Source organism: Choloepus didactylus, chromosome 4, assembly GCF_015220235.1.
Source record: "Choloepus didactylus isolate mChoDid1 chromosome 4, mChoDid1.pri, whole genome shotgun sequence".
NCBI classification, from domain to species: domain Eukaryota; kingdom Metazoa; phylum Chordata; class Mammalia; order Pilosa; family Megalonychidae; genus Choloepus; species Choloepus didactylus.
The window spans coordinates 5027052-5054394 of record NC_051310.1 but is presented as its reverse complement, the minus strand read 5'-3'; the positions used below and the strand labels follow the sequence as shown (position 1 = coordinate 5054394).

At 39.5% G+C, this 27343-nt stretch overlaps 1 protein-coding gene across 6 annotated transcripts in view; it reads right to left on the bottom strand.

Moving 5' to 3' along the window:
- MOK (MOK protein kinase) overlaps positions 1–27343 on the bottom strand; it is an 87392-nt gene that overhangs the window by 43922 nt on the left and 16127 nt on the right. For 2 of the 6 annotated variants that reach the window (XM_037831815.1, XM_037831816.1), the window contains exon 2: positions 12546–12660. The exons of 1 other annotated variant lie outside the window; for it this stretch is intronic. In XM_037831815.1, coding sequence (XP_037687743.1) covers positions 12546–12660 — 115 coding nt within the window. Of the gene's footprint in view, positions 1–12545; positions 12661–27343 lie in introns of those variants that run through there. 3 more of the 6 variants (XM_037831819.1, XM_037831821.1, XM_037831817.1) reach the window with 3 other exon arrangements.

Below are 27343 nucleotides of genomic sequence, written 5' to 3'. Positions count from 1 at the left end.
AAAAAATAGATATGAAAAATAAAAGCCAAAGGATAAAATGGTTGAAGTACTGCCTTTACAGTAAAAACATTGAATATTAATGATTAAACTCCCCAATAAAAAGACAGATTGGCAGAAGGGAGAAACACATGATCCAACTAATACGCTGTTTACAACAGATTCATTTTAGACACAAAGATACAAATAGGTTGAAAGTAAAAGGATGGAAGATATTCCTTGCATGAAGTAACTGAAAACAACAAAACAACAAAACTGGGGTAGCTATACTAATATAAGACAAAGTAGACTTTAAATGCAAAAATGTCATAAAAAAAAAAAGAAGGACATTACACATTAATAACAGATGCAGATGTCATCAATGTGGCAATATAAATAGCAACTGAAAACGTCTCCCCAGAGATTCAGAGAAAAAAAAAAGGACAATTCTGAATTGTTTAAAACTCTGGAGGAGGATATAGACTGGAGAAGGACCCTGCAAGTGCCAAATTGAGGAAAGAGAAGAAACATCAGTCATCATTTTTATTTCTTTTTCTTTTTTTCTTCTTTCTTTTTTTCCCTCTTTGCTGAAGAAATGGAAATGTCCTCATATAGACTGTGGTGGTGAATGCATAACTACTTGATTATACCAGAAAGGGTGTTATCAAACTTCAACTTCTGAGTGAGACCAAAGGAAGAGATGCTTATTTGGTGCAAAATCTGTATTTTTTATAACACATTATAAAATTTAACTTGTATGGTCAGTTTATTCAAACACAATAATTACATGGAACATTGAATAGGGAGTGAAATTGAAGAAAGAGAATAAACGTTAGGTAGGAATCTCCGTCCCAGATGGGCTGGTCCTCTGCCCGCCCCCTCACTTGGTCTCAGTGTGGGAAAGGCACAGAATCAGCAGACAGGCCCCTCCCACCAGGGACACAGACTTTAAAATCTCTCAGAGCAGTGAGACATACCTCCACCGTTTGAAGACCTGGGGGACAGGTGAGGACAGGTCAGTGAGGGACAAAGAGACTGAGGAAATGTGGACAGTGACTGTGTTTTCAGCCCCGGGTCTGAAAGCCCTTCCCACCCTTGAGAGAAGCAGCAGCTGGAGGCCATTTCCTTGCCTTGGTGACAGCTGGAGTACTGCATCGGCTGAGGGAGTATGCTGCAACAGGTGGAGCACCACATCGAGCCAGTTTTTGGCCAGCTTTACAAGCAAGGGCATGGGAATCCCGCAGTTTAAGCCCGGCTGGGTCACACAAAGCCTGGGCTCAGAGGCCAAGCAGCCTCTTAGGACAATTAAGTTACTGAACATCGCCATCTGCTGGACAGTCCAGAAGATGCAAAGGAAGTAAAACACTTTTAAAAAGATGCTTCAGACCTTTTCTTAGTACCACAGGAGCTGGTCTACATGCCCTTCATGGAAACCCAGCCCTGTTTTGGCTGAGAAATACAGACAATCCAATTGTTAAAGCAGGGCTCTAAAACAAACCCAGTTCAGTGGCTGAGAGATTCCAAACGGAGCCGAGAGGTCACTCTGATGGGCACTCTTACACATAATAGAAATAACCCTTTTTAGGTTCCAATGAATTGGAATAGCTAGCAGTAAATACCTGAAACTATCAAACTACAACCTAGAACCCATGAATCTTGACAATGTGATTGGGAAAGCCATATAGACCACATTCCCCTTTGTCCAGTACATGGATGGATGAGCAGAAAAACAGGGGCAAAAAAAAAAAAAAAAAAAAAACCCACCCAGTGATCTTTTTTACTTTAATTGTTCTTTTTCACTTTAATTTTTATTCTTATTACTTTGGTTTGTGTGGTAATGAAGGTGTTCAAAAATTGACTTTGATGATGGATGCACAGCTGTATGGTGGTACTGTGAACAATTGACTGTGCGCTTTGTATGACTGTATGGTGTATGAATATATCTCAATAAAATTGAATTTAAAAAAAAAATAAAAAAATAAAACAAACTCAGGTCTTGCTGGCCAGCAGAAAACAACATCACTGGAAGCCAGTAGACTTGTTTTACCCCACACAGTGAACTTGCTGGTGTGCCCACTGCCTACCTCCCATCCCTGTGACAGGCACTGTAGGCCTATGATTTTGGGGGGAAGACTGGTGGGTAGAGCCAATCTGACAACTGGCCAGAGAGAGAAACAAGGAACAGATAGAGATCAAAGACAATCAACAAGAAAACCCTAGGCAAAAGAGAGAAAATGAACTTCAGAATAAACTAATCAAGAAAATCAGATGCCAGACAGCAAAAAATCACAAATCATACCAGGAAACACAAAAATATGGCCCAAAGAAACAAACTAACACCTCAACTGAGATTCAGGAATTGAAAAAACTAATTAAAGATGTTCAAACAAACATGCTAAATCAATTCAAAATTCAAATCAATAAGCTGAGGGAAAATATGGCAAAAGAGATGAAGTATATAAAGAAGATATTGGGCTAAATTAAGGAAGAACTTAAAAGACTGAAAAACAGCAGAACATATGGGAATGAAAGGCACAATAGAAGAGATGAAAAAGACAACAGAGACCTACAACAGCAGACTTGAAGAGGCAGAAGAAAGGATTAGTGAACTAGAGGACAGAAAATCTGAAATCCTACATACAAAAGAACAGATAGGGAACAAACTGGAAAAATACGAGCAAGGTCTCAGGGAACTGAATGACAACATGAAGCACATGAATACACCTGTTATACATGTCCCAGAAGGAGAAGAGAAGGGGGAAAGGGCAGAAATAATAGAAGAAGAAATAATGAAAATTTCCCAACTCTTATGAAACACATAAAATTACAGGTCCAAGAAGTGCAGTGTACCCCAAACAGAACTGATCCAAACAGATCTACTCCAAGACACTTACTAATCAGACTGTCAAATGTCAAAGACAAAGAGAGAATTCTAAAAGCAGCAAGAAAAAAGCAATCCATCACATACAAGGGAAGCTCGATAAGACTAAGTGTGGATCTCTCAGCAGAAAACATGGAAGCGGGAAGACAGTGGTATGATATATTCAAGATACTGAAAGAGAAAAACCGCTAACCAAGAATCCTATATCCGGCAAAACTCTCATTCAAAAGCGAGAGGGAGAGTTTAAATATTTACAGATAAACAGACAGTGGGACAGTTCATGAACAGGAGAGACTTCCTCTACAAGAAATACTAATGGGAGTGCTACAGACAGATAGAAAAAGACTGGAGAGAGAGTCTTGGAGAAGATATAGAAATGAAGATTGCAGTAAGGATAACTAAAAGGATACACAGGTTACCAGGAGATGGAAAGAGGGGAGAGAATGGGCATTTGATGCTGAAGTAGTATAGAATGTTCGACAGGATTGATTGTATAGATCCAGAAATGGATAGCACAATATTGTGTGATAGTAGCACAATACTGTCAGTACACTGAACAAAGGCGAGTAAGGTTCAAAGAGGAAGGTTAGGGGCATGTAGGACACCAGAAGGAAAGACAGACGAGAAAGTCTGTGACTGTAAAACTTAGTGAAACCTTGAGTAGTCAATGATGGTGCTTAAATGTACAAATATAAGAGTCTCTTTACATGAGAGAGAACAAATGAATGTCAACTTTGCAAGGTGTTGAAAATGGAATAGTATTGGGGAAAAATACAACCAATGCAAACTAGAGTCTATAGTTAACAGTAACATTGTAATATGCTTTTGTTAATTATAACAAAGGGGGATATAAAGGAGGGGTGTGGGCTTCTTGGCAGTGGTGTTGTTGTCCGAACTATTTATTGTATCTTATTTTATTTTTATTTTTTCATTTCTTTTTTTCTTTTCTCCCCTCTTCCTCTTTCTTTGCAGAAGAAGTGGAAATATCCCCATATAGACTGTGGTGGTAAATGCATAACTGTGTGATTACACTGGGAACCACTGATTGTTTACTTAGGAGGGAATATATGAGGGTGAATAAAACTTTAAAAAATAAACAGAAGGATACAAGAGCTGGAGAAAATCTGGAGAGAAGGATGTACCTATTCACCGTGTGTGGGGAAGTACAATAGTGCAGCCCATCCGGAGGGCAGTGTGGTGGACCCAGCAATCCCACTACTAGGTATGTACCCAACAGAACAGAAAGCAGGGACTCAAACAGATATTTGCATACCAGTGTTCATAGTGGCATTATTCACAATTGCCAAAAGAAGGAAGCAACCCAAGTGTTCATCAACCAATGAATGGATAACCAAAATGTAGTATATACACACAATGGAATATTATTCAGCCATAAAAAGAAATGAAGTACTGATACATGTGACAACATGAATGAAATTGAAGGCATCATACTGTGTGAATAAGGCAGACATAAAAGACAAATATTGTATGACATTACTGATATGAAATAATTAAAATAAGCGAACTCATGGAGTCAGAATCTAGAACAGGTTACTGGGGGATGGGATGGGGATAGAGAATGAGTAATTAAGGCTTAAAACATACAGAGTCCCTATTTGTAATGATGGAAAGGTTTGGTAATGGATGTGGTGATGGCAGCACAACACTATGAACATAATCAACAGCACTGAAATATATATCTGAATATGGTGAAAAGAGGAAACATTAGTTTTATATATATGGTAACAACAAATATCTTTCAAAAATCAATGGAATTGTACTACACAAACTGAATCCTAAATTGATCCATGAACTACAGATAACAGGACAATTATAAAAACGTGCTTTCATCAATTATAACAAATGTTCTACAGCAATGGAAGGTATTAATAATAGGTGGTTGTTAAGTTTCCAAAGCTGCTCAAGAAATACCATGAAATGGGTTGGCTTAAAGAATGGGAATTTATTAGCTTATGGTCTGGAGGCTAAAAGAAAGTCCAAATCAAGGCATCATCAAGGTGATGCTTTCTCCCTAAAGACCAGCGTTCTAGGGCTGGCTGCCGGCGATCCTTAGCTCCTCTGTCACATGGGAATGCATGTGGTGGCATCTCCTGTGGTTTCCCTTCTTTTCCAGGTTCCGTCAAAGTCCAGCCTCTTTCTTCCTGTGGCCTTCTCTCTCTCTCTAAATTTCATTCGCCTATGAAGGACTCCAGTAACTGGATTAATTCCATCGGACACACCTTAACTGAAGTAACCTCATCAAAATGTCCTACCTACAATGGATTCTCACCCACACGAATGGATTAACTTAAAGAACATGTTTTTCTGTTCTTCAACTTAAGAACAGTGAAACATGAGAATCCTGTATTTTATGCATGGTTGTTCTGTAAATCCACGACTGTTCTAACAAAGAAAAATTAAAAATTGAAATATTTTAAAAAACCAACAAAGACTTTCAAGAAAAGAAACTTATCTATTGTGAACATAAATGTAAAAATACTTGATAAAATAACACCAAATCCAGCAATATATAAAAAATATAATACACCAAGACCAAAAAAAGATTAAGTTAAAATCACAGGATTGTTGTTTCTGGGTGCTGGGTACCTGGGGTTCTCTATTCTATTTATTGTAAATGTGTGAAATTTTCCATAATTAAATGTTTGCTTTCAAGTAGAAGAGTTTTCAGGTGACTCATGAATTTTTTGGCTTTGTTTTTATTTATAACCTTAAGAAAACAGACTTTATTTTTGTAAAAGTAATTGCATCGGAGAACCTAAGATGGCGACTAGGTGAGACAGGGCAAAAAAAACCACCTCCATGAAAAATACTAGATAAAGGCCACAAAGTGACCCAGAACACCAGTTCTAGCGATACACCAGCTGGACAAGGTCTGCTAAATCCACAGGGACTGTGCATTTGGTGAAACCAGGAGTCTGTGTTCTGAAACAAGATGGGAACGCCCCTGCATGGCTTGGCAGCCCAGGGCTTCCCTGGAGGGCCAGTGCGCACTTGTGATGTGGCACAGCCTTCCCTCAGCAGAGGTCCTGGAAGAGCACGGATGAGAAAGGGGACCTGCTCGGAAATCCCGGGGACCCTACGCCGATACCAAGGACTTGTGGGTCAGTGGCAGAGACAATCTGTGGCAAGACTAAAATGACGGCTTAGACTCTTGCAACAGTCTTAAATCTCCGGGAACACCTGGGAAGCCTGATTATTAAAGCTGCCCTTCCTCCCTAACCACTCAGACATACGCCCCACATTCAGGGCGGAGAGCACCAACAACACACCCAAACTTAGTGACCAATTGAACCCCACAAGAATCAGATCCCCACACACCACAAAGACAAAGTTGGGGAGAAGTGACTTGAGGGGAATAGGTGACTCACGGACGCCATCTGCTGGTTAGTTAAAGTGTACGCCACACCAAGCTGTAGATCTGACAAATTATAGATTGGTATTTTTTATATCCTGAAAGAACACTATCAAGTAAAGCAAATGCCAAGAGGCCAAAAACAACAGAAAATTTTAAAGCATATGATAAAGCCAGACGATATGGAGAACCCAAACCCGAACACCCAAAGCAAAAGATCAGAAGAGACATAGTACTTGGCACAATTAATCAAAGAACTAAAGACAAACAATGAGAGCATGGCACAGGATATAAAGGACATAAAGAAGACCCTAGAAGTGCATAAAGAAGAAATTGCAAGAGTAAATAAAAAATAGATGATCTTATGGAAATAAAAGAAACTGTTGGCCAAATTAAAAAGACTCTGGATACTCATAGTACAAGACTAGAGGAAGCTGAACAACAACTCAGCCTCCTCGAGTTCTACAGAACGGAAAATGAAAGAACAAAAGAAAGAATGGGGAAAAAAATAAAAAAAATTGAAATGGATGTCAGGGATATGATAGATAAAATAAAACATCCAAATTTAAGACTCATTGGTGTCCCAGAAGGGGAAGAGAAGGGTAAAGGTCTAGAAAGAGTATTCAAAGAAATTGTTGGGGAAAACTTCCCCAACCTTCTACACAATATAAATAAACAAAACATAAATGCCCAGCAAACTCCAAATAAAATAAATCCAAATGAACCCACTCCAAGACATATTCTGATCAGATTGTCAAATACTGAAGAGAAGGAACAAGTTCTGAGAGCAGCAAGAGAAAAGCAATTTACCACATACAAAGGAAACAACATAAGACTAAGTAGTGACTACTCAGTGGCCGCCATGGAGGCGAGAAGGCAGTGGCATGACATATTTAAAATTCTGAGAGAGAAAAATTTCCAACCAAGAATACCTTATCCAGCAAAACTCTCCTTCAAATTTGAGGGAGAGCTTAAATTTTTCACAAACAAATGCTGAGAGATTTTGCTAATAAAACACCTGCCCTGCTTCAGATACTAAAGGGAGCCCTACTGACAGAGAAACAAAGAAAGGAGAGAGAGAGATAGAGAAATTTAACAGACATATATAGAACATTACATCCCAAATCACCAGGACACACAGTCTTCTCTACTGATCATGGATCTTTCTCCAAAATAGACAACATGCTGGGACATAAAACAAGCCTCAATAAATTTTTTTTTTAAAATTGAATTTATTCAAAGCACATTCTCTGATCACAATAAGAAAAAAAAAAAGGAAATACAAACAGAAGTTAATAACCATCAGAGACTTAGAAAATTCACAAACACCTGGAGGGTAAAAATGAGGGGAAGATGAAAACATTCCCGGATAATCAAAAGCTGAAGGACTTCATCACCAGTAGATCAGTCCTGTAAGAAATGCTAAAGGGAACTGAGCAGGCTGAAAAGAAGGGACACTAAACAATTGACTGAAACCACATGAAGAAATAAAGATTTCCAGTAAATACCACATGGTAAATATAAATACCAATACTACTGTATTTTTGATTTGTAACTCCACTATTTACTTCCTACAGGATCTAAAATACATGAATTGTAATGATAAATCAGTGGTTTTGGACTCAGTGTAAAATATGTAATTTTTCACAAGAACTAAATAAAGGTGGGGGAATGGAGGAGTATAGGAACATAGTTTATGTGTCCTATTGAAGTTAAGTTGGTATCAAAGAAAAACAAGATTGTTATAGATTTAAGAGGTTAAATTTAAGCTCCACAGTAAACACAAAGAAAGTATCAGAGAATATGACCATAGAGATGAGAAGTAGAGTATGGGTTAGGAGAAGTGAGGGAAGGGGCAATGGGGAGTTAAAAAATGAGTGTAGGGTTTCTGTTTGGGGGAAGGGAAATTTCTAGTAATGGATGGTGGGAAGGTGATGGCATTGCAACATTCTAAATGTGATTAATCCCACTAACGGAATGCTAGGGAGGGATTGGAACGGAAAGATTTAGCTGTATATGTTTCCACAATTGGAAAAAAAAAAGTCTAAATAGATAATGACAATTAAATGCTAAGGATGATCCTGGACGGGATCTGAGGATGGAGAGAGGAGGCTCAAAGGGACACAGTTGGGACATACGAAAAAAAAAAAAGGAAATACAGAATGTAAGTTTTGTATCACTGTTGAATTTCTTGAACATCTTAGCTGTGCTTAATGGGATTGCTTAAAAGAATGTTATTGTTCACAGGATATGTATATGTGAATTATATTGTTTCTTCACGGAAGTGTGCAGCTTGCTCTCATATGTTCAGAAGACAGAGCAAAAGATGATGGATGATAGATAGGGAGAGAGGGAGGGAAAGAAATGGTGGTGTGACAGGATGTTAAAGTTGGTGGATCGGGGTATGCTGGAGTTCTGTGTATGGGGTTGTTATTGTTTTTGCAACTGTTCCTGTAAGTCTGAATTTATTTCAAAATAAAATTTAAAAAAAAAGTAATTGCATCACATTTTACAGCAGCGAAGAACATTGGAAAGAACACAGGCTCTGGACCCCTGCCAACCTGGGTCCCACACTCAGCTCTCGCACTTTCCAACTGTGGGCTCTGGGCAGGTTAGGGAACTTAATTTCTTTAAACACTGGGTCTCTAATCTGAAAGATGGTAACAACAGTCTCTTTCTCCTAGGGCAGCAGTGAGGATTAAATGCCATTTGTACATAATTTTCCCTAGTATGGAGCAGGCACCGGCAGACAATTACTAACGAGTGCTGTATGATTCACCATTACTAGCAAGTATTCGCTTACTTCAGTTTTCAAAATATTCTTCATACCCGACACTTGTCATCTGTGGCATAAGAGCTGATCTGCATGGCAACTTATTTTGTGCTGGCACTCTGCTAAGTGGTTTACGTACATCATTTAATTCAACCCTCCCTCACAACAACCTTTCAAGGGAGATACTGCTGTTATCCCTTTTATTAATGAAGAAAGTGAGACCCAGAAAGAGTAAGGAACTAGACCAAGATCACACAACCAAAGGAGGCAGAGCTGTTAGTTCCGAGCTAGTAACCCCAGGCTGAGTACTGAGTGGGGTTAGCAGATGTGTGTTAATGAGGATTAATCATACTGCTTCAGGAGCACGGCGAGAGAGCCTACAAATACCAAGACTAGGACTTTGTCTTTTAAAGAAGTTCATTCCATTTCTTTATAACTTTTCTAAAGAGAGAATACAGAATAAAACTGTAGCAAAAAAAAAAAAAAAAAAAAAGCTGCTTCTTAATTGTGATCTGCTAAGTACAGGTGGAAGGAAATTCTAAAGATACACCAAAAAAGATACCAAAAGCTCATGTTGCAGGGCTCCACAAGGAACTAACTTTGTTCTCCCTGAACAGCCTCTAAACAACTAACTCTGGAGGAAAAGAAGCCCCGGGAGCTGGGCGTGCCCTTCCCCACACAGCACTAAGGTGATCAGTCATTTCACCCTCCCTGGGCCTCCTCCTGTTAGCAAAGATCATTGCACAAGTTACTAAAACCAAGCATCAATTTCTATTTCAACTAAATTCAGCAGGAAAGGAAGCAGAAGTAAACCTTGGAGGGGTGGGGTCAGAGGCTCCAAGTGCCATTCTGCCTTCCACCAGCGTGACTTTCCTGTCAACGCCACCCACACGACTGTGCGAGGGGGCCCTGAGGACCCACTCAAGTGATGCCAAATGCAGCAGGAAGGGTGGTTTTGCTTTCGTTTTTCAATTTTTATTATGGTAACATATATACAACATAACATTTCCTATTTTAACCACTTTCAAGTACACAATTCAGGGGTGTTAATTATGTTCATGCTATTGCGCTACCATCATCACCATCCGTTACCAAAACTTCCCCATCACCCCAAAGAAACTTTTTAAAATGTACCTAAAATTAACTCATGGGTTATTCTTCAAGGCAATAAGGTCACTTTAAATTGCTTAATAATAATGATAGATATTCCAGAACTCTAAATGCTAGAAATATGAGTTTCATGGTTAAAAAACTAAATGGAAAAAAAAACAAATAGCATTCAACTTGTGGCTAAGTGTGACACATCTAGTAAACTGGCAGCAATCTCAACCCTAAAGATGACACCAAAAGCAGTCCTCATTTACTCCTACAGATCAGAAAGAACAGCCATGCTTTTATCCATGGAAGAGGCCTAGGAGCCATTCAGGCCATCCCGGTCTCCTGTGGTTGTTTTCTATTTTGTTTTGCTTTGTTTCAAATCTCATTTTGAAACTACTGTAAACTGACAAAAATATTTGCAAAGCTAGTACAGAGAGTTCCCTTCACCTGGCCTCCCAGAAAGTTAACCTCTTACAAAGCCATGTACATTCCTCAAAACCAAGAAATTAACACTGGCACAACAATACTAGCTAAACTAGAGACTTCAGTGGGATTTCCCCAGTTTTTCCATTAAGGTCCTTTTCTCTTCCAGGATCCAGGGCACCATTTTTGGAATTAATTATCACTTGCCCTTAGTCTCCTCCAATCTGTGACAGTTCCTCAAGCTTTCCTTTTTTTCATGACCTTGACAGTTTTGTGGAGTACTGAGTAGGTACTTGGTAGACTGTCCCTCAATCTGGGTTTGTCTGGTGTATCCTTATAATTAAACTGCAACTACGTATTTGGGGGAAGACTACCATGGAGGTAATCTCTTTTTCATCCGACTATTTCAGGGGGTACATGATATCAATACGTCTTATGACTGATGATAACCTTAATCATTTGGTTAGGTATCCTTACTATGGTTATTTTTTTTAAATCATTTTCTCATTTATTATCACTATTTCTCATTGTAAAGTTACTATCTTTTCCTTTCTATTTTCTGTTTTAGAAGCAAGTGACTAAGTCCAGCCCACACTTAAGCGGAGGGAATTAAACTCTGCTGTCTGGGGGGAGAAATATCAAAGAATTTGTGGACCTACATTAAACTACCCCAGTAATTAATAAATATCTAGGGGGAGAGAAGAGTCTGAGGCTGAGCAGAATTCCCATTTTGCCTACTAACTGCAGCATTCACGAGTGGCTCCTGCCTGCAGAAAGGCACTGCATTTCATCGGCCACTCTGGGTTTACAGCGCAGTTCTCAGCGGTGAAAGTTTCAGGAAGTCTGTTCTCTGGGTATCCCATAATCAGCATGCTGGGCATCAAATTCTCTCTTAGGTTTAGTTTAAAGGTGAAAATGGAGACGGGGATAAATGTGGAAGAAACACAGAGAGTGCAAAATACACAGAGGAAGAAGAGAGAGAACAGAGAAAAGGCCTGAGTCCTGGCAGTGGGCGCCAGCTGCCATCTGGGGAGCAGCCAAGAATGAGGACCCTGCCTCAGCGCAATGGGCTCGAGTCCGCCATGCCCGCTGCAGACCTGGAGCACACCGGGCAAGGCAGCGCTCGGCCCCGGTCCCCGGCCCTGCCCCGGAGGACGTCGTGAGGGTGCAACGATGGCAGACGCTGTCCTCATGCCCTCGGACATGTGGCCTCTCCTACACCCCTTTCCTCATCTGAGAAATAATTTTTCATACTTCAAGTGTGAAATCAAGGATTATACTCCAAAACACTTCAGAACCCTCCACATCAATGTGGAGGAATTGCTACTTTTTAACAATTTGCTTTGGATATTTGGAGGTTTAAATTCCTTCGATCTTTAAAAACAATTAAAAGCTGGGCTTTGTCCTCCTTATTGAAAAGTGTGAGAGTTATGATCCGGCTAGCATTTACTCGACTCTGCTGACTGAGTTGCCTAACTACCTCTGGTTTTCAACCTGTTAGTATGAGATATGCTAAGAAGAGACCGCTCCGAAGAAACAAGTGCCAGCAGCCCTCCGGGGAGCTCCTCTCCATGAAAGGCAACTCATCACTCCAACACACAAAAGTTCCCCATCTGTTCTCCGAAATTATTTTCAATATATTAACATATTAATGCTTCACAGTGGAATTCCTTTAAATCATAAAGGCCTCTAATACATTTAGATGATCATTACACTTATAAAAATCCAACACACACACACCACTTTTAGAAACACAGAGACTGTTGAAAGTGAGACATACTTTTACAATTTAAATTTTTTATGACCATTAATCATTTGGGATTATAGTAAGGCTGCATATGAGTAAACTCCAGAATCATAAACATAAAATTAGCCTGTAATCCTCAATTTCTCAATGCCCAAAGAACTCTAATTGTAGCTTACTCACTAAATGAATACAATTTTCTCACTAACATTCATTTGGCTTTATTGATTGAAACCTCTCTCTGCATGTAGCCTTACCCACGTCTCCCAACGCCTACCTTTCAAAGCGCTGTTTCATTTGCTTACACGCATAGTAGTTTCCATCTCTCAGGCTCTGCATCTTCATCACTTCAGAAAACGTTCCCTCTCCTATTTTGCCAATTGCTTTATAGTCTACAAACAAAAATAATTACGAAAATAAAATTTTATTTATGATTATATTTTATACCCATTTTCAGACAACCATTTTATCTGAAAAATAATTTAACAGCCATACATTCAGGATTGTTTTCCTTATTTTCTTTAAAGTTTGCCATCCATGTAAGAGAAACTTAGTGCTGGATGTGTGCTGGCCATGAGGCCCATTTCCTCCTGGCCCTTGCGCTCCGTTGTCTAGCAGCATCCTGGCCCGTGGCGTACGGTCGGCTACCCACAGAGGAGGAGACCTGGAGGCAGGTGGCTCCAGCAGCCTCTGGGCACTCTCCTGATAATCACCCTCTTTGATGCTACAGAGGCCCAGTAGATCTGTGGCAGTTTCTGACAATTCGTGCATTTCCTGATTTTCTGAAAATGGACAGCAGCTTTTCCTGGCTTCGGCAGCCCCACCTCTTCCACCAGCCTTGACAATGGTTTTGTAAGCCTCGAACTCCCTAGTTAAATCCCTTCCTGCTTGCAATACATGGAGAGGTCTCTATTCTTCTGACTGCACCCAGACTGACACAGAAATGAGGACCTTGAAGTGGGCTGCAGCTGTGAACACAAACCTGAAATACGTGCCTGTCCAGGCCAGATGGCAGGCTGGAAGGCTGGAGAGCCTGTGGGATCCTGACAAAACTACTGCCTGCAACTAACTCCTGCCTGTGACAGACCAAGTGTCTACTGAGACTGTTGCTCTGGGGAAAGTGACAGAAAGAGCCAGAGAGATGGAGTGTGTTGGTCACTACTGGCTGTCTTTAGCAAGATATTTCAAGAAAAAGACAAGCTCAAGTGAGAACTGCTGCTTTTCAAGCAGAAATGGAAAGAAGTGAGAAAAGTACAGAGAGCAAAGGTCTCACCATGCTAGGAAAGCTTCTGCAGCCCAAATAATTGGAGAAAAAACTGTAAAACATCTGGACAGAGAGCAGTCTGGGAGACTTCTCAGTTACACAGATGGCTCAGTCTTGCAAAAAAGAGCTCATGAAGGTAGGTCCCCTCCCACCCAGACATTTGTTTCAGAGAGCCTTGAGGACGTGCCGTCAACTGAGACAGAGAAGCAGAAGAGCAAGGCCACAAGGATACGGGGCAGGCTTGGAACTCTGCCTAGAATGCTCCTGGAGGTGGCTAATTACCACATGGAACAGGCCAGAAGCAAGCAGAGCAGAAACCTCTTAAAGTTCTGCCATGTTGCTTCAGAAAGCAGTCTGGACTAAAAGGCCTGTCATCTTTGGGCCCCAAACCTGAATCAGGTAAAAGCAGGCTTTAAAAGCCACACACCTGTCCCAAAGGCGGGCACCCTCCTCAACACCCATTGTGGACACGGCACATTCTGAGCACCTTGCTTGAATTCTGATTTGAACAAACCAACAGTAAAAAGGCACTACTTATTTAGAAATGATGACAATTATGTTAAAAAAATGAAAAAAAGTCCTTATCTGATGCAATAAAAAATATTTCTGGGTGAAACGATACGATGTTTGGGATTTGATTTAAAATACTGCTGTACATTCCCATTCACCATTGCTGAAAGTGTGAATTGGTATAGTCTTCTGGGAGGGCAACTTGACAATCTCTATTAAGTCTTTAAAACACATTGATCCTATGATCCAGCAATTCCAATCCTGGAACTTATCCTGTAAAAAATATTTAAGTGTATATTATACGAGGATGTTTGGTGCAGCATTATTTAGGAAAAACTGATAACACAAATGCTCATCAACTGGGAACTGAATAAATTAAGTATGGTTTATCTTTATAATGGAATATACTGTAAATGTTTAAAAGAATGACATACAAATAGATACACAAATGCTTAAAAATTACATTCTTAAAGAATGCATGTACATACAATTAACAGTGGCTCCCCCTGAGGAGTGAGGTTACAGGTGCCTCGTTTTCTAAGTTGGATATTTTCCATAATGTTACTTTTTATGAAAGCACATACTTTGAAAAATTAAAAAAGAAACAACAACAATAAAAGCTACGGAAATACTCCAGAAAAAAAAAAGTGGTGGGCAGAAAAGAATGGCAACATGTTGATAATTGTTGAAGCTAGGAGATGGGTATACACAAGGGTCCATTATATTATTTTCTCTACTTTTGGCATGCTTGAAATTTCCCATAATAAAAGGTTAAACAAAACATGAAAAGCAAGAACAAAGCTCCTGTCCATGGTCCTCCATGTCCATTTGCCCTTCTGACTGGCCAGAATGGAGATGACCCCAAGGAGGCCTTGGGAGCTGGGACAGTGGAAAAGCAATTCAGGAGAGATTTCCAACCAGGCACACCCGCATGGGACTTTACACAAACAAGGAAAATACCTTTACTGTGTAAAGCCCCTGAGGTTGAGATTTGTGGGGTTATCCATTACAAAACCTACCAAGCATTACCGTAACTAATATACCCAATACCGAAAAAACCATAATTTATGAAAAAGACCAATAGAACAATAAAATTTTGAGAATAATAATTTCTATTTACAAGATCTCACTTCGGTTTCATATAAAAGGTCAGATATGCAAAAACATATTTACAAGATTTTCAAACTACACAGAATTTTTCTGAACATGGTTTATATTATGAACAATAAAGGACCTGAGACTTTACACTACTTCAAGCCACCACGTTAGCCTGTTACTCTTTCATGGCCACTGGCAGAAGATGTAAAACTCTTGGGTCAGAGACACAGGACTTTCTCACAGTACAGCAAGCACTTTGTGCACCAATATATTTGAATCAACTCCCCTTGCCCGGAAATCCCATGGTGGAGATTGCTTTAAAGGAGAGGAACCAAGAAACCCAGAGCCTAGGGCCCAGCACTTCTTGAGAAAGCAGCAAACAAGATGGAAAAACCTTTCAGTCAGGCACACACAGCAAGAACGTGCAGGGAAGCACAGGGCCCATGACAGTGTATTACAGTGTTAACACCTAAATTAACCAGCTTTACTAATACAGGATATGTGGTATTATATTATTCCTACTTCCAAATATTCATGTAAAGGTAATACTGATTTTAATGCCACATTCAATCTTATTCAAAATAATAATCAGACAGAACCTAAGATGGCGGCTAGGTGAGACAGGGCAAAAAAACACCTCCGTGAAAAATACTAGATAAAAACCAGAAAGTGACCCAGAATATCAGTTTCAGTGATGCACCAGCTAGACAAGGTCTGCTAAAACCACAGGAACCGTGCACTTGGTGAAACTGGGGGTCTGCATCCTGAAACGAGTGAGTGAGCCAGCTGAAAGTCCCGTGGCCGCACTGTGGTGTGGGGAAACCAGGGGATGGCGTTTGGAGACGGACTAGCTCTTTAAAAAAAAAACAAAACCCAGGAGCAGCTGCAGTTACGACGGTGAGAACCGCGCAGTGAAGCACAGCAGGACCGGGTTGTGCCAACCTCTCAGTGTCTGGTGTGGAGGATAGACCACTGCTGATTCCCTCGGGGCCAGGGGGCAGAGGGAAGAGCCAAAAGGAGAAAGAAACTGCACTGCTTGCAGCCGGCTCCCCGGCAGGCTGGAGACACTCCTGCCCGGGGCTGTACCCACAGCCCAGAGCCGTGCTAGGAAACCCAGTGTGAAAGGGAGTGTATCCCACAGCACTGCGCACACACCACAATATTGGCCATGGACAGTGGCCTTAGGTGCATACACAGCTAGTTGTCCCGGAGCTGTGCGAAAAGGGGGGGGGGAGCATTGAGACACCCCATTCAGCCATCTTTGCATCAGGCTGGGAGCACCCCTGCATGGGCTGGTGGCCCGGGGCTTCCCTTGAGGGACAGCGCGTTCTTGTGATGTAGCACACTTCCCTCAGCAGAGGTCCTGGAAGACCACAGCTGAGAAGGGGGACCCACTTGGAAAATCCAGGGACGCTTCGTCAATGCTGGGGACTTGTGGGTCAGCAGCAGAGAAAATCTGTGGCAAGACTGAATTGAAGGCTTAGACTCTAGCAACAGCCTTGAATCTCTGGGAACACCTGGGAGGTTTGATTATTAAAGTTGCCCGGCCTCTCTAACAACCCAGACACACGCCCCACATTCAGGGCGGACAGCACCAACAACACACCCAAACTGAGTTCACCAATTAAACCCCAAAAGAATAATTTCCCCACATACCACAAAGACAAAGTTGAAGAGAACTGACTTGAGGGGAATAGGTGACTCACAGACACCATCTGCTGGTTAGTTAGAGAAAGTGTACGCCACCAAGCTGTAGATACGAAAAATTAGATTGGTATTTTTTACGACTTGAAAGAACCCTACCAAACAAAGATAATGCCAAGAGGCTAAAAACAACAGAAAATCTTAAAGCATATGATAAAACCAGATGATATGGAGAACCCAATCCCAAACACCCAAATCAAAATATCAGAAGAGACACAGTACTTGGCACAATAATCAAAGAACTACAATCAAACGACGAGAGCATGGCACCAGGATGTAAACGACATGAAGAAGAACATGGCACAGGATATAAAGGACATAAAGAAGACCCTAGAAGAGCATAAAGAAGAAATTGCAAGAGTAAATAAAAAAATAGATGATCTTATGGAAATAAAAGAAATTGTTGGCCAAATTAAAAAGACTCTGCATACTCATAACACAAGATTAGAGGAAGTTGAACAACGACTCAGTATTCTAGAGGACCACAGAACAGAAAATGAAAGAACAAAAGAAAGAATGGAGAAAAAAATAAAAAAATTGAAATGGATCTCAGGGATATGATAGATAAAATAAAACATCCAAATTTAAGACTCATTGGTGTCCCAGAAGGGGAAGAGAAGGGTAAAGGTCTAGAAAGGGTATTCAAAGAAATTGTTGGGGAAAACTTCCCAACCTTCTACACAATATAAATACACAAAGCATAAATGTCCAGCGAACTCCAAATAGAATAAATCCAAATAAACCCACTCCAACACATATTCTGATCAGACTGTCAAATACTGAAGAGAAGGGACAAGTTCTGAAAGCAGCAAGAGAAAAGCAATTCACCACATACAAAGGAAACAACATAAGACTAAGTTGTGACTACTCAGCGGCCACCATGGAAGTGAGAAGGCAGTGGCATGACATATTTAAAATTCTAAGAGAGAAAAATTTCCAACCAAGAATACTTTATCCAGCAAAACTCTCCTTCAAATTTGAGGGAGAGCTTCAATTTTTCACAGACAAACAAATGCTGAGAGATTTTGCCAATAAAAGACCTGCCCTACTTCAGATACTAAAGGGAGCCCTACTGACAGAGACACAAAGAAAGGAGAGAGATATAGAGAATTTTAACAGACATATATAGAACCTTACATCCAAAATCACTAGGACACACATTTTTCTCTAGTGATCACGGATCTTTCTCCAGAATTGACCACATGGTGGGACATAAAACAAGCCTCAATAAATTAAAAAAAAAAATTTGAATATATTCAAAGCACATTCTCTGACCACAATGGAATACAAATAGAAGTCAATAACCATTAGAGACTTGGAGAATTCACAAACACCTGGAGGGTAAAATTGAGGGGGAGATGAAAACATTCCTGGATAATCAAAAGCTAAGGGATTTCATCACCAGTAGATCAGTCCTGTAAGAAATGCTAAAGGGAACTGAGCAGGCTGAAAAGAAGGGACACTAAACAATTGACTGAAACCACATGAAGAAATAAAGATTTCCAGTAAATACCACATGGTAAATATAAATACCAATACTACTGTATTTTTGATTTGTAACTCCACTATTTACTTCCTACAGGATCTAAAATACATGAATTGTAATGATAAATCAGTGGTTGTGGACTCAACGTAAAATATGTAATTTTTCACAAGAACTAAATAAAGGTGGGGGAATGGAGGAGTATAGGAACATAGTTTATGTGTCCTATTGAAGTTAAGTTGGTATCAAAGAAAAACAAGATTGTTATAGATTTAAGAGGTTAAATTTAAGCCCCACAGTAAACACAAAGAAAGTATCAGGAAATATGACCATAGAGATGAAAAGTAGAGTAGGGGTTCTGAGAAGTGGCGGAAGGGGCAATGGGGAGTTAAAAAATGAGAGTAGGGTTTCTGTTTGGGGTGAAGGGAAACTTCTAGAAATAGATGGTGGGAAGGTGATAGCATTGCAACATTCTAAATGTGATTAATCCCACTAATGGAATGCTAGGGAGGGAGTGGAATGAGAAGATTTAGGCTGTATATATGTTTCCACATTTGAAAAAAAAAGACAGTCTAAATAGATGACAATTAAATGCCAAGGATGATCCTGGATGGGATCTGAGGATGGAGGAGAGGAGGCTCAAAGGGACGCAGATGGGGCATAAGAAAAAAAAAAAAAAGGAAATATAGAATGTAAGCTTTGTATTAATGTTGAATTTCTTGAACTTCTTAGCTGCACTTAATGGGATTGCATAAAAGAATGTTCTTGTTCATGGGAAAGGTATATGTGAATTATATTGTTTGTTCAAAGATGTGTACAGCTAGCTCTCATATGTTCAGAGGACAGAGCAACAGATGATGGATGATAGACAGGGAGCGAGGGAGGGAGGGAGAGAGGGAGGGAAAGAAAGAAATGGTGGTATGACAGGATGTTAAAGTTGATGGATCGGGGTATCGGGGGAGGGGGGTCGGGGTATGCTGGAGTTCTATGTATGCGGTTTGTATTGTTTTTGCAACTGTTCCTATAAGTTTGAATTTATTTCAAAATAAAATAAAAAAAAAAAAAAAGAATCATTGGTGTCCCAGAAGAAGAGAAGAGAAAAGGGCAGGAAGAGTGTTTAAGACATAGTTGGAGAAAACTTCCCAACTCTTCTAAATGATGTAAACATGCAAATCAAAGATGACCAACAAACTCCAAACAGAATAAATCCAAACAAATCTACTCTGAGACATATACTGATCAGATTGTGAAATGCTGTAAAGGACAAAGTTCTGTAAACAAGAGAAGCAATTCACACTATACAAGGCAATCAACATAAGACTAAGTACTGACTACTCAGTGAACACCATGGAGGTGAGAACACAGTAGTATGACATATTGAAGATTCTGAAAAAGAAGAACTGCCAGCCAAGAATTCTTTATCCAGCAAAGCTCTCCTTCAAAATTGAGGCAGGGTTTAAAGTTTTCAAAGACAAACAAATGCTGACAAAATTTGTTAACAAGAGACCTCCCCTTCATGAAATACTAAAGGGAGCTCTATTGGATGAGAAGAAAAGAAAGGAGAGAGAGATCTAGAGAAGGACACAGAATTGGAGCGTATTAATACAGATAACTAACAGGAAAAAAAAGGGAGGGAAAAAATAGATCTGATTACCAAAAACCAAAGGATAAGATGGCTGGGACAGGAACTCCCTTCAGAGTACTAAATTTGAATGTGAATGGATTAAACTCTCCAATTAAAAGATACAGACTAGTAGAATGGATTAAAAAGTATGACCCATCAATATGCTGTTTACAAGAGACTTAGACCTTGTGACACAAAGAGACTGAAAGTGAAAGGATGGAAAAAATATATTCTATGCAAGGTGCAACCAAAATAAAGCAGGGGGAGCTATGCTAATATTGGACAAAATAGTCTTTAAATGCAAAGATGTCATAAGAGACAAAGGAGGACACTATATATTAATAAAAGAACAAATAACAATCCTAAATGCTTATGCATCCAATCAAGGAGCCCCAAAATACATGAAATGAACATTGGTTAAATTGAAAGGAGCAACAGACATCTCTACAATAATGGTGGAAGAGTTTAATACACCACTGTCATCTAAAGATAGAAAACTAGACAGAGGACCAATAAGGAAACTGAAAACCTAAACAATATGTTAAATGAACTACACTTAACAGACATATATAGATTGCTACATCCCAAAGAATTAGGATATACATTCTTCTCCAGCACCCATGGAATGTTCTCCAGGATAGATCATATGCTGGGATACAAAAGAACTCTTAGTAAATTAAAAAAGATTGAAATTATTCAAAGCACATTTTCTGACCATAATGGAATGCAACTAGGTATCAATAACCACCAAAGAACCAGATTTTTCACAAATATATGGAGGTTAAATAACACACTCCTAAACAACCAGTGGGTCAAAGAAGAAATTACAAAAGAAATACGTAAATATCTAGAGACGAATGAAAATAAAAACAGCGAAGGTGGTGCTGAGAGGGAAGTTTATACCGTTAAACGCCTAAATTATAAAGCAAGAAAGAGCTAAAATCAAGGACCAAAGTGAACAAAACTGAAGAAGCTAGAGAATGTTCAGCAAATTAACCCTAACGTAAGTAGAAGAAAAGAAATATCAAAGATTAAAGCAGAAATTAATGAGCTGGAGAACAACAACAACAACAACAAACTATGGAGAGAATAAATAAAACCCAAGTTGGTTCTTTGAGAAGATCAACAAGATTGACAGACCCTTAGCTAGACTGACAAAGTCAAAAAGAGAGAAGACCCAAATAAACAGAATCAGAAATGAGAAAGGGATAATCACTACGGATCCCGAAGAAATAAAAAAAAATTGTAAGAAGATACTATGAACAACTGTATGCCAACAACCTAGACAAGTTACAGGAAATGGACAACTTCCTGGAAACACATGAACAACCCAGACTGACCCAAGAAGAAACAGAAGATCTCAACAAACCAATCACAAGCAAAGAGATCCAATCATTCATCAAAAATCTAAGACTATAGGCCAATCTCCCTAATGAATACACATGCAAAAATTTTCAACAAAATATTTGCAAACTGAATCCAAAGGTACATTAAAATAATTATATATCATGACCAAGTGGGGTTCATTCCTGGCATGCAAGGGTGGGTCAACATAAGATAATCAATCAATGTATAATCAATAAATGCAAAACAACACATTAGCAAATTGAAAGGGAAAAATCAAATGATCATTTCGATAGATGCTGAAAAAGCATTTGACAAAATTCAGTATCCCTTTTTGATAAAAACACTTCAAAACATAAGGATTGAAGGACAATTCCTCAACATATTAAAGGGCATACATGAAAACCCCACAACCAGCATAGTACTCAACAGTGAGAGGCTGGAAGCCTTCCATCTAAGATCGAAAACGAGACAAAGATGCCCAGTGTCACCTCTATCATTCAATATTTTGCTAGAAATTCTAACCAGAGCAATTCACCAAGACAAAGAAATAAAGGCATCCAAATTGGAAAAGAAGAACTAAAACTGTCATTATTTGCAGACGACATGATCTTATTATTTGGAAAATCCTGAGAAATCAAAGACAAAGCTACTTGAGCTAATAAACAAATTTAGTGGAGGGGTGGGACACAAGATTAATGCAGATAAGTCAATAATGTTCATATACACTAGTAATAACCTAATTGAAGAGACACTCAAGAAAAAATTCTATTCACAACAGCAACTAAAACAATCAAGAACCAAGGAATAAACTTAACCAAGGACATAAAACACCTCTACACAAAAAATTACAAAAATTTACTAAAAGAAATAAAAAAGGACCTAAATATGTGGAAAGATATCCATGCTCATAGATAGGAATGCTAAATGTTGTTGTCAATTCTACTCAAACTGATCTACAGACTCAATGCAATTCCAATCAAAATTCCAACAACCTACTTTGCAGAATTGGAAAAGCTAATCAAATTTATTTGGAAGGGAAAGGGCCTCAAATTGCCAAAAAAATCCCCCAAAATAAGAAGGACTTACACTCTTACACTTCCAAACTTTGAAGCATACTATAAAGCCACAATGGTCAAAACAGCATGGTTTTGGCACAAAGATAGACATATTGATCAATGGAATTGAATTGAGAATTCAGAAATAGACCCACAGATCCATGGTCGACTGATTTTTGATAAGGCCCCCAAATCCACTGAACTGGGACACAGCAGTCTCTTTAACAAGCGGGGCTGGAAGAACTGGACAGCCATAACCAAAAGAATGAAAAAGGACCCCTACGTCACATCCTCTACAAAAATTAACTCAAAACAAATTGAAGACCTCAACATAAGAGACAGCAAAATAAAACTCTTAGTAGTAAACATAGGGAAACATCTTCAGGACTCAGTATTAGGAGGTCACTTTCTAGACCTTATACCCAAAGCACAAGCAACAAAAGAAAAAATATATAAATGGGAACTCCTCTGTTCTGGTTTGCTAATGCTGCCAGAATGCAAAACACCAGAAATGGATTGGCTTTTATAAAGGGAATTTATTTGGTTACACAGTTACAATCTCAAGTCCATACAGTATTCAAGGTAATACATCAACAGTAGAGTACTGTTCTAGCTTGCTAATGCTGCCAGAATGCAAAACACCAGAAAGCATTGGCTTTTATAAAAGGGGGTTTATTTGGTTACACAGTTACAGTCTTAAGGCCATAAAGTGTCCAAGGTAACACATCAGCAATTGGGTACCTTCACTAGAGGATGGCCAATGGTGTCCGGAAAACCTCTGTTAGCTGGAAAGGCATGTGGCTGGTGTCTGCTCCAAAGATCTGGTTTCAAAATGGCTTTCTCTCAGGACATTCCTCTCTAGGCTGCAGTTCCTCAAACATATCACTCTCAGTTGCACTTGGGGTATTTGTCCTCTCTTAGCTTCTCCGGAGCAAGAGTCTGCTTCCAACAGCCATCTTCAAAATGTCTCTCATCTGCAGCTCCTGTGCTTTCTTCAAAGTGTCCCTCTTGGCTGTAGCAAGCTCACTCCTTCTGTCTGAGCTTATATAGTGCTCCGGTAAACTAATCAAGGCCCATGCTAAATGGGTGGGGCCACACCTCCACGGAAATTATCCAATAAAAGATCTCTCCAGACAAAGGAGTGAGGGCTGCTTCCTCAGGGGAGGTGATTACAGGATTAGCAGGCACTGACGGATTAATCTCTTTAGGTGTAGGTTGGATGGCAGGCTTCTTAGGCCAGACTGGAGGTGGGGAAGCTGTTTCCTCAGGGTGGACTGGAGGTTGCGGGGCTGTTTCCTCAGGACAGCCCACTACAGGTAAATCTAACACTGACTCAGCAGAATCCAGGGTTCCAGTGTCCTCACTGCCATTATTATCAATCCATATGTCCCTGTCACAAGTTTCAGGATCCCATTCTTTTCCAATCAACACCTTTACTTTAACAGCAGACACCTTGAGAGGTTGAGATTTTAGTTTACATTGTAAATCTGCTACTCGCACAATGAGAGTCTGTCTGCATCTGGTTTTCAGAAATCTCAAGCCTGTGGCCACAGGAAATAAGATTTTCTTTCAGAGCACACTTAGAAACCTTTACATCTGTCATGTGGCGCTTAAGTTTTAAATTTGAAGCCTTTAACTCATCCCTTTCTCTTATAACTTTATCCAACATATCTAAGAGCAGCCAGCCAACAACATTATACCTCTTAATTCTGCAAAACTCTGTGAAGGTGTCGAAAACACTGTCACCCAGAGCCTTGCTTCGTACAAGAGTATGATTAGGAGAATCAAACGGTGCTCTTTTGCATATCTCCATTGTCAACTCATGTCATGGACTGTCAGTGCCATCTTGATTATTGGAAATGCAGTCATCAGTGCCTTTGAATCTAATCTAATCAATTTTTAAACAAATTGTAAAAGTCCATTTTAAGATTCTGTTTCTCAAGAACCACTCCTGGTACCAAGTTGTATTAGTTAGGGATCTCTAGGGAAACAATCAATGAGAGAGATCTATAAATACAAGATTTATAAAAGTGTCTCATGCAACTGTGGGTATGCACGAGTCCAAATTCTGTAGGGCAGGCAGCAAACTAGCAACTCCAATGAAGATGTTTGATGAACACCTCAGGAAACGAACTGGCAACTTTGATGAACTCCTCAGGAAACGCTTTGCTGATCAGCCGAAGAAGCGAAGGTCCTCTTTCTGTCTCGCTTAAAAGTCTTCAACTGATTGGTTTAAATGCAGGTGACTGCATTCTCTCATTGTGGAAGACACTCCCTTCATCGATGTCATCAGTCACAGCTTCAGCAAATTGACTGATGATTTAATAAACCAGCCTGTTAGTTTATTAACCAGCCACAAATGTCCTTGCAGCAACAGTTAGGCCAGTGCTTGCTTGACCAGACAGCTGGGTACCATCACCTGGCCAAATTGACACATGAACCTAACTATCACATCCTCAAAATCCAAAGCTTCTGTGCCAAAAAAAGACTTTATCAAAAAGGTGAAGAGGCAGCCAACTCAATGGGAGAATATATTTGGAAACCATATATCTGATAAGAGACTGATATCCTGCATATATAAAGAAATCCTACAACTCAAAAACAATAGTACAAACAGTCCAATTATAAAATGGGCAAAAGATATGAAAAGGTATTTTTCCAAAGAGGAAATGCAAATGGTTAAAAAACCGAATGAAAAAAATGTTCATCTTTACTAGCTATTAGAGAAATGCAAATCAAAACCACAATAAGATACCGTCTCACATCAATAAGAATGACCACCATTAAACAAACAGGAAACAATAAATACTGGAGAGGATGTGGAGAAATTGGAACTCTTATTGCTGGTGGGAACTGTATAATGGTGCAGTTTGCTGTGGAAGACAGTTTGGGCGTTTCTCAAAAAGTAGATATTCAATTACCCTACGATCCAGGAATTTCACTTCTCAGTATATACCCAGAAAATCTGAAAACTGTGACATGAACAGACATTTATACACTGATGTTCACAGCAGCATTGTTCACTATTGCCAAGAGATGGAAACAATCCAAGTGTCCTTCAACAGACAAGTGGATAAACCAAATGTGATACATAGATAGGATGGAATACTACGCAGCAGTAAGAAGGAACAAGGTCCTGAAACTATGGCCACATGGATGAACCTTGAAGATATAATGCTGAAGGAAATTAGTCAGACACAAAAGGAGAGATGTTGAATGTTACCACAATTATGAACCCACCCACCCCCTGAAGAACATAAAATCAATGCCTTATAATGTAGAACATTGGGGACCTAGTGATAGACATAAGCTAGTGAGGGTGAATGATAACCTAATATGTTCAGATATGTTAATGGGGGTGAATTCCAAGGTATGGGAATGGTAGGGGTGACAACTGTTTGTTAATGGGATTATAAGTATCAGAGTTGTATTGAAGGTGAATAGGATTGAAAGGGGTTGTTTAAGAGCATGTTTCCCACAGATCAGCACCACAAATACAGGTAGGTGCTTGAATGATATACTTCTAAGGTATGACACTAGCACAGAGAGTTGAAAACAGAAGGGTATATCTATAGGAAAAATCTACCTATTGCATACTAGGGACTATAATTAATAGGAATACCTAACTGGTATTACACAAATACCAGGGACAAGTAATTAAGAGCTGACAAGAGCTACAAGGTGTTTTTGGTCATGAGAATTGTTTAAAATGGAGAGTGATGAGGATTGTACAACTAAGTGATGATAATGTGAGATATGGATGGATTATCATGGACAGAACATATGCTATGTGAACTTATGAATCCCCTACTTTATAAGTCAAGCCCTCAATCTTGAGGCTTGCTTTTGTGAAACTTAGAGCTGAAAAGAGGAGGCTAAGCCCACCTATAATTAAGCCTAGGAGTCACCTCCAGAGAACCTCTTTTGCTGCTCAGATGTGGACTTTCTCTCTCTAAACCTAACGCTGCAAATAAATTGATCACCCTCCACCCAATGTGGGACAGGACCTTCCAGATAAATGAGTCTTCCTGGCGACATGGGACACGGATTCCAGGAATGAGCCTGACCTGGCATCAAGGGATTGAGAATGCCTTTTTGATCAAAAGGGGGAAAAGAAAGGCAACAAAATAAGGTTTCAGTATCTAAGAGAATTCAAATAGAGTCATGAGGCTACGCTGGAGGTTACTCCTATGTAAGCTTCAGCTAGATATGCCAAATGACCACAGTATGATAAGTCCAAGTCAACAGCAGTCCCCAAAATCTTAAAGAATACAAGATCCCTATCTGAGACTCTATAAAAGTTTTATTCACTAAGTTTATTCTTCAGAAACTTAAATCCTCCAGAGAGCTCCTATGCCAGCTAAGTCCCAAAACCCAGAGGCAACAGCCTCTTCAAGTACATCAACCAGATGTGTCCCCTTTTCTCATAAAGTAGACACCCCTTTCAAACATGAACAAGTTAGGGTGGTCACTGCCTAGACATCCCTGAAGATCAGGAAAGTGATTAAACTAGAGGAAGGGGAAGCAACAGAGAAGACAGAATTTAACAGAAGATTATGAATACTGAATCTTTATATAATAATTTTCTTTTCCTTAGTTGCTAGGGTATTAGAATAGTTAGAAGGAAAGAACTGAAATGGTGGAACTGTAATCCACAGCATCCTTTGAAATTTGTTCTACAGCTACTTGTTAAATTGTAATTTGAAAGCTATCACCTTTTTGTATATATGTTACATTTCACAATATGGAAATAACTGAAATTATCATACTATAATTCATAATAACTTTGGAAATTTCTGTGATAGAAGCTAGTGGAGGGGGAATGATAACCTAATATGTTCATATATGTTAATGAGGGTGAATTCAAAAGTATGGGAATGGATAAGGATGATGATTGTTTGTTAATGGGATTATAAGTATTATAGACGCATTGAAGGCAAATAGGATTGAAAGGGGATGTTTAAAGGCATATATCCCACAGATCAGCAAT